The 8,532-nt window shown below is 56.6% G+C and overlaps 1 protein-coding gene across 1 annotated transcript in view; it reads left to right on the forward strand.

The window, feature by feature from the left end:
• LOC105541283 overlaps window positions 1–8,424 on the forward strand; it is a 56,307-nt gene extending 47,883 nt beyond the window's left edge. The window contains exon 7 of the mRNA XM_011982230.1: window positions 8,290–8,424. Coding sequence (XP_011837620.1) covers window positions 8,290–8,424 — 135 coding nt within the window. The remainder of the gene's footprint in view (window positions 1–8,289) is intronic.
• Window positions 8,425–8,532: the final 108 nt, after the last annotated feature.

Consider the following 8,532-nt stretch of genomic DNA (forward strand, 5'->3'; position numbering starts at 1 on the left):
GGTAAAGACAGGGTCTCACAGGGTTGCCCAGACTGGTCTCAAACTCGGGCTCAAGTGATCCTCCTGCCTCGACCTCTCGAGGTGCTGGGATTACAGGCATGAGCCACCGTGCCCGGCTGCCTTGTCATTTTGCTGAGCGCTCATCTTTTACAGAAGTTGTAGCTTAATTCCATGAACACCCACTCTGGGAAGCAAGTTTCAGAGCGTCTCCTCCCGGCACTTCTGCCTCACGACATGGAAGCCGGTGGCAGGTGCCACCCTGAGGAGGTGCCCCTTCCCCTTTCCCAGGCGGGTGGCACCCTGGGGAGGTGTCCCTTCCCAGGCGTGTGCCGGCCCAAGCGCTCGTGCTGCTGCCTCTCGCTGTGGGACACCTCTGGCTGCAGCCCCCAGGGGTCCATCAGAGCGGTTTCAGTGTCTGTTCCGTCTCAGGGAGCTCATCCCCACCCTGAGTTCATGCCAGGATCCTGGCCGCACACCCAGCACCTGTCCCCGCCGATTGACATCAGAGCCGCACGCCCAGCACCTGTCCCACCAACGGTCCCCAGAACCTCTTGGCTTCCATGCCACTCACTGCAGCCGGCTTTGCTCCTCCTGAGCTACGGAGAATTTCACCTTGTTTTCTAATGTTACTTTTAACTTTTAAAACACTGATCTATTGTTTCTGTGTGTCTGAAACAGCAGGGGAGAGTTCTATGTCTGTGGTGCTGACAAACGTCTTCCCCACCATTTCATCTGTCACAGCTGCAGCGGGTCTGGTTCCGCAGAAACCATGACTAAACTGTAGCCTCATCTCTGTTTGAGGACAGAAGCACATCACAGAAAAAGCCATCAGCTGTGGTTCTGCCATTCAAGGGACAGGGCTTCAGGGACAGATGATTGTGTGGAGGGGGTGGGACCGGGTGAGAAGCCTCAGGCACTTGGCTCTGCTGTCCTCGAACGGCTGCATCGGTGGCATCCTGAGAGCTCAAAATGCGGGGCGCCCCTCCCCGGAGCTTCTGACTCCACAGGTCCCAGGTGGGGTCTGGGAATTTGAGGTTCTTGGGAGCTCCTGGTGACATTGGTGCTGCTGGGTCACTTTGAGAACCACTTATTTGGAAGGAAGATGCTGTTTCTCTCATTTGTCTGAGATGTTCAGTGTTTGGTGAGGTGAGCAGGAGGGTCTGGACAGCAGCTGGCCCTGGGGCGGGAACGCCGTGGCCACTGCCTGCATTGCCTCCCGGGTATATCTGCAGCCTCTCATCCAGGAAGAGACGGTTTCCTGTCTGACGTTGATGAATGGCGCCCACTGCGCCCTGGGAGATGGGATTTGCCTTTCCAGTGATAAATCCAGGCAGATCCTGCCCTGAAGATGGATCGCTGCTGCAGAACAAGGCATGTGTGTGACAAGAGGGTGGCGTTGCCCACAGCCGCACCGGAGGAATTATCATTTCCCGAAACAGGCCTGGGCTCCAGGGGCAGGGACACGCTGAGCAGACTGTAAATCTTTTTTAAAAATCAGGTTCACTGTGAAATCTCTCAAAGGGATGCACAAATTTCCTCCAGAGTGAATATGAAGCCCTGCCTTTTGTTAAAGGGGAAATTCTGTTCTGCCAAAGGGAAAGTGCTGACTGGGCACTTCTTGGGTTTGTACCAGGTGAGACAACCTGGGGGTCAGGATGCCTGGGTTCCGTCTGCGTCAGCGTGGACCTCTGGTGCATCCAACCTTTTTCCTGGAGGCCTGGGCTGGGAACACAGGGATTGCTTGGCCGCTAAGGTTTTTCCCTCATCTTGATGACACAGTTTTGCACAATGCCTAGACAGAGTCATGCTGATTCTAGGAACTAATGCAGATGGGTGGATGGATGAGTGGGTGAGAGAAGGAAGGGATAGATGGTGGCTAGGTGGGCGAATGATTGGGTAGATTGATGGCTAAATGGTGGATAGATGGGTAGATGAGTGGATGGATGGGTGGATCAATGAGTGGGTGGGAGGATAGATGGATCGATGGTGTCTAGGTGGGCAAATGAATGGGTAGATTGATGGATAAATGAATGAATGGATGGATGGATGAGTGGTGAGTGGGTGGGTGGATGGATGGATGGATGGGTGGGTGGGTGGATGAATGCATGGGTAGATAGATGGTGGCTAGATGGGTGAATGAGTAGGTAGATGGATGGATAAAGGAATGGATGGATGAGTGGGTGGGTGGATGGGTGGATGCAGGGATGGATGAATGGATAGATGGATGAGTGAGTGGATGGATGGATGGGTGGGATGCATGGATGGGTGAATGGATGACTGGCTAGATGCAGGGATGGATGGATGGATAGATAGATGAATGAGTGGATGGATGGATGAGTGCATGTGGATGGAATGGATAGATAGTGGCTAGGTGGGTGAATGAGTAGGTAGATGGGGATGGATAAAGGAATGGATGGATGGATGGTTGGTTGCAGGGATGGATGGATGGATAGATGGATGAGTGAGTGGATGGATGGATGGGTGGGATGCATGGATGAGTGAATGGATGGCTGGCTGGATGCAGGGATGGATGGATGGATAGATAATGAGTGGATGGATAGATGGATGAGTGCACGTGAGTGAGTGAGTAGGTGGATGGATGAGTGGGGGAATGGATGGATGAGTGGGTGGATGGATAGGTGAATGGATGGATGGCTGGATGGATGGATAGATGGATGAGTGAGTGAATGGATGGATGGTTGAATGGTTGGATGGATGGATGGGTGAGTGGATGGGTGGGTGGGATGCATGGATGGATGAATGGATGGCTGGCTGGATGCAGGGATGGATGGATGGATGGATGAGTGCACATGGATGAATGGATAGATAGTGGCTAGGTGGGTGAATGAGTAGGTAGATGGATGGATAAAGGAATGGATGGATGAGTGGGTGGATGGATGAGTGAATGTATGGATGGATAGATGGACAGATGGATGAGTGAGTGGATTACGGATGGTTGGCTGGTTGGATGCAGGGATGGATGGATGGGTGGATGGATAGATGGATGAGTGAGTGGATGGATGGGTGGGATGCATGGCTGGGTGAATGGCTGGCTGGCTGAATGCGGGGATGGATGGATGGATAGATGAATGAATGGATGGATGGATGGATGAGTCCGCATGGACGTGCATGTGGATGGAATAGATAGATAGTGGCTAGGTGGGTGAATGAGTGAGTAGATGGGTAAATGGGTGGAAGGGTGGGTCATTCTATCAGTTATTTTATCCAAGGAATATTGGCAAAAGGGAAGAGAGGTGGGCTTGAGCAAATGTTGGCCATAACTTGAGAGGTAAAGTCTCATCCTCATTATTTTCAAGGTGAAAACCAGATTTTATAACAGTTTAGCAGATCACAACAGCCAAAAGGAAACACACAGTTCATCACACAACTAAACCTATCAGTCAAGAAAGAGCCAAGTTATCCCCAAATTCTCCTTCCCCCTTACAAGGGCAGACCGCCCACAAGGGCAAAAAGCCCAGAAACGCCTCCTCACAGTCTGCGTGGGAGCCAAAGCTTCCAGCTCAAAACAGCGCCAAGTGAAGAGGTGAACTTTGGCCACAGAAGCGGCCACGGCGTCTCTCCAGTCTTGTGAGTGGGCATCCCACTCAGTGGCCCAAAGAGAGAAAACTGCTCATCCCCCCAGATGCTGGAGCCCCTCCCAAGGGAGCCACGTGGGCACAGATCTTAGGAAGGAAGATGCCCAGCGGAGACCAGGGAGGAGCTAGACATGGGGGACACTCAGTGCCGCCTGCCTGTGGACCCCCTCCTCGTCCTATTCCTGCCACAGAAAACACCCTGTCCTCCGAGGCTGCCAGCTGCGCTCAGCACCCAGATCCTGGCTCCTCGCTGAGCCTGCAGCTTCGAGGCTGCGCGATGCGCTTAGCACCCAGGTCCTGGCTCCTTGCTGGGCCTGCGGCTGCGCCACGCACCGTCTTTCCTGCAGATGAGAGTGCTTGGTGCTGGTCTCCAGGACGTTGTCAGCAAATGACCCTCCCAGGAAAGCCTCCATATTGCTCTCCCTGTGTGAGGGACCCCGTGGGGAGAGAAGCAAGGGGCTGTGCGCCTCTCTCTGTCTCCCTCTGTCTCTGTGTGTCTTTCTCTGTGTCTTCGTCTCTGTCTTCTCTATAATCTGTTTCTTTGTCTGCCTCTCCATGTCTCTCTGTCTCTCATGTCTCATGTCTCTCTTATGTCTCTGTCTCTATCTCTCTGTCTCTGTTTTTGTGTCTCTGTCTCTGTCTCCCTCTCTCTCATTAGATGGACATGGACAAGCCCCTGTGTGTCCCCCACCACCATCTCCCCTCCCTCTACACGTCCAGCCACCATCCCTTAGGAGTCCTTTGGCTAAGCCCTGGACAGGGCATTGGGGAGGGGGACGCAGCCCCTCGGGCCTGGCCCAGAAGCCCCCCGACCCTGCTGTCCGCCCCCTTGCACCCTCTCCATCCCCTGCTGCAAGTCAGGGAGGGCCAGCACCCAGGAGGTGATAGAGGGCACCTGGGTACCGTGCTGGGTCCCATGTGGCCATGCGAGGCTGCCCCCCATGCCCACTGGTCTGTGCTGCCACATGAGCCACGTGGTGGCTGTGATGGTGCCAGCCTGGCACTGTGGGACCGGGTGCCGGTTGGCACGTGTTTCCTCATGATACAAAGATGACTGGCTTCATTCTTGAACCTCAGTCTTGGAGCCAACAGGCAGGATCAAGTGGACCCTGGCCATGCCAGCCTTGCCCGGCCCTCGGAGTGGTGCCCGCACTCGCCAAGCCCCGGCAGGGCAGCACTCTTGGGACGAGGGAGGAAGCGCACCCTCCCTGGAGGAGCTGCTCGTGCTCTTCACCGAGGCCAGCAACAAACAGCCTCACCGAGAGCCGGGGCCACGCCCAGCAGTCCTCCCCGGGCTGCACTGGCATCCAGGCGGTGCCGGGCACCGCGTCCTGGACTCCGTTTAGAACCTGACTGTGTCTGTGTGCGAGGCCTGCAGCCCAATAGAAGGGCTGGCGGATTGCAGCGTGGTGTGCGAGGAAGGACTTTGTCCCTGAGAGCCTGGGCTGTGTCGCCTACAAATCGCACGGGAAAGAGCTGGGGCTCAGGTGAGGCCCTGATGAAACCTAAGTGTGTCTGTTCTGCCAAAGCAGCTGCAAAGCCACCCGGAGCTGCGTGGACTCGACGTCTGGAAACCAACAGTGATCGTGTCACGTTTCCTCCCAAACGCCTCTGAACGGGCAGGACGGCGGGACAGCGCGGCAGTGAGGACACGGACGGGATAGTTAGCACCAGCGCAGGGTGCTGCGGAGACCGGCAGGTTTCTCCAGGCTCACAGCCTCATGCTGGCTTTGCCCATCAGCCAGAATCTTCCGGCTCCACGTAGAACAATGAGACGGGCCCCTGTGACGGGTGCATCCTCTGCTTTGCAAGATCAGACACTGAGTGGGAACGGGCTGCCACCGCCTGCCCTGGTCTCCAAGTGGCTTTGTCGTTATTCAGGACAGCGCAGCCAGCAGGCCAGGAGACAACGGCCGTTGGTGAGATGGTTTGTTACGCACGGATCCCAGAGAAGGGGGTACCACCAGGCAGGGCCACCTGCGAGGCACCAGGCTGGGCAGGAGGCAGAGGGTGTGAGGGGGACGTGGCTAGGAACGGGCAAGGCCAGGTGAGCAGGCCTGGGGGACCTGGCTTCCATCGTCTCAGCAGCTCTGGGGCAGGGACCATCCTCCCGAGTGGCTGAGCGGGAGGATGGCAGCCCAGAGTGAAGGACAGAGGCAGTGGGCTGTGGACTCGCGTCACCCGGTTTGCACTTGGAAAGACGCGCGGCGGGTGCTCACTAGCTCTCGGAAATCGCTCACCCGGCAGGCGCAGGCCTCTCGGGCCAGTGAGGTTCCAGATGTCAAAGGATCAGATACAGAAAATATGAAAGCATGGTTAAGACACGGGCTCCGCTCCTGCTTGCCACCTTCGTCCCTGGGCTCCTGCTGACGGTGGAGTCGCCGGCATGGGGAGGGACAGGGGAATCTCAGGTGTGGTAAGGGATGGTGGAGTCACTGGTGTGACAAGGGCCGGTGGAATCTCAGGCGTGGTTCTCCAGTCATCTCCGAAGGAGCCACCATCAGGGACCTCACATGGGGCACTCCGGAATCGGCTCCCTCTTCTCCAGGTGCCCTTGGGGGCAGTCCCCCTCCCGGTAATCCTTGTGAGGGTGGTGTCCCGGCTTTCACCTGGGAGGACCGAGGCGCCCAGACCCCCATCCCCAGGCCTGACCTGGCAGGGAGGCGGGTGGTTGAGGACTCAGAGTCGCGGGTGCTCCCTGGACTCACGCTGCAGGGAGGGCATGTGCACATGGGCTGAGCCGTGCCTACATCTCCAGGGATGCTCCGTGACCCAGCTGTTCTGGACCGTCAGTGCCCATGCGTGCCAACTGATGCACTCGAGGCTCTTTCAGCTTCCGGGACGTGTCTGCATTCTTTTCTAGAGAGCTGGCAGCAAGTTGGGGGCCTCCTCAGGCCCCCGGTGCCTCCTGGAGACTGCAGAGGCCACAGTGGGCCTCACGTGCCCTGGAACGCTCCTCAGACATGAGGGCTGACCCCAGGGCCCCTGGGTGCTCACCCAATGAGCTGTCCCTGCAGGTACATCACAGAGGCTGACAGGGAGGACAGCCGAGTGCACGTGTGAGTGTGCCTGTGTGTGGGTGGAAGTGTGTGTGACTGAGTGTGCCTGTGTGTGGGAGTGTGTGTGACTGAGTGTGCCTGTGTGTGTGGGTGGGAGTATGTGACTGTGAGTGTGCCTGTGGGTGGGTGGGAGTGTGTGTGTGACTGTGAGTGTGCGTGTGACTGTGTGGGTGGGAGTGTGTGTGTGTTTGTATGCCTGATTGTGTTGCACGTGTGTGCATCTATGGCACATTTTTGTGTGAGTGTGTAAAGAAAGTGATTGATTCTAAGAATTGGCTCACACAATTGCGGGGCTGCCAAGTCTGAGATCCTTAAGGTGGGCAGCAGGTGGGGTTTCTGTGTCGTTGCTGTGTCACGGTCTGAAGGCTGCAGGCCCAAGTGGGGTTTTCGTGTTGTGGTTTGAAGGCTGCAGACCCAGGTGGGGTTTCCGTGTTGTCTGAAAGCTGGCGTCCTTCTCTGGGAACCCCCACCCCTGTCTTTGCTCTCGAGGCCTGGCTGGGTGGGGCCTGCCCATTGTGCACGCCTGCTGCTATGCGGAGTGTCCCCTGACGCAGGCGTCACTCACAGCTGCAGACACGGTACATCCACTGAATAACGCCGCACATCCACTGAATAACGGGACCTTCACCTCCTGAGCCGACGTAAAACCGTCACATGGGCCACAGCCCACAGGCGTGGATTGCAGGGCAGGAGTGTGGTGTGTGATCACGTGGCCTGCAGTTGGGGACCAAGTTTGAAGTCTGGCTGCCCCGGGTGCCAGCTGGGTGACTGGGACACACTCTTCAGCCTTCCCATGCCCGTCTCCTGATCCCGCAAATGGTCTTGAAGGACCTGCCCCAGGGTCCCCTCGACAGGGAAGGGAAATGCTCTGTGAAGCTCTGGGCCTGCTGCCTTTCGCAGAGAGAGTATTTGGGAAAACCACGGTGGAGACAGAGGATGAGGGACAGAATGGCCAGGTGGACGGGGTGAGTGGATCACAGGCTGAACCCGGTGAGACTGCAGATGCACAGCTGTTTCTGGCCAGCGCGGAAGGCGGCTGCGTGTGGTTTGACCGAATGGACACGAATAGACATGAGGCGTTTTCTTGTATTAGGTCGGTGCAAAAGTAATTGTGGTTTCAGATTGTGAATTTTAAATCATTACAACTGGGCTCAAACACACCTCTATTCGTCAAAATAGGAACCATCACAGTCCACACGTTTTTGCCAGTGAGAAATAAGTTTATTCCTGTAGCATAAATATCTGTGCTTCAGGATTTGACAAACTCTTGGAAACATTTTCTGCATCCTGCTAGTTGTGGAAGCGTTTTCCCTGCAAAAAGTTGTCGAGAGGCTGCCGAGGTGACGGTTGGTTGGCGAGACGTCAGGTGAATATGGCGGATGAGGCAAAACTTCGCAGCCCAATGCGTTCAGCTTGTGAAATGTTGGTTGTGTGATGTGCAGCCAGGCATTGTGGTGGAGAATTGGGTCCTTTCTGTGGACCGAGCCTGGCGGCAGGCGCTGCAGTTTTCGGTGCAACTCATGGATTTGCTGAGGACACTTCTCAAGTATAATGGTTTTGCAGGATTCAGAAAGCTGCTGTGGGTCAGGCCGACAGTGGCGGCCAGAGAGTGACCACCAGACAGCGACCACCAGACAGTGATGGCCAGTGACCGCCAGACAGCGACGGCCAGACAGTGGCGGCCAGAGAGTGACCACCAGACAGTGATGGCCAGTGACCACCAGACAGTGACCACCAGCGACCGCAAGACAGCGACGGCCAGACAGTGACCACCGGACAGCGACCACCAGACAGTGATGGCCAGTGACCGCCAGACAGCGACGGCCAGACAGTGGCGGCCAGAGAGTGACCCCCAGACAGCAACCACCAGACAGTGA

The sequence above is a fragment of the Mandrillus leucophaeus genome, unplaced genomic scaffold (genome assembly GCF_000951045.1).
Source record: "Mandrillus leucophaeus isolate KB7577 unplaced genomic scaffold, Mleu.le_1.0 Scaffold237, whole genome shotgun sequence".
NCBI classification, from domain to species: Eukaryota; Metazoa; Chordata; class Mammalia; order Primates; family Cercopithecidae; genus Mandrillus; species Mandrillus leucophaeus.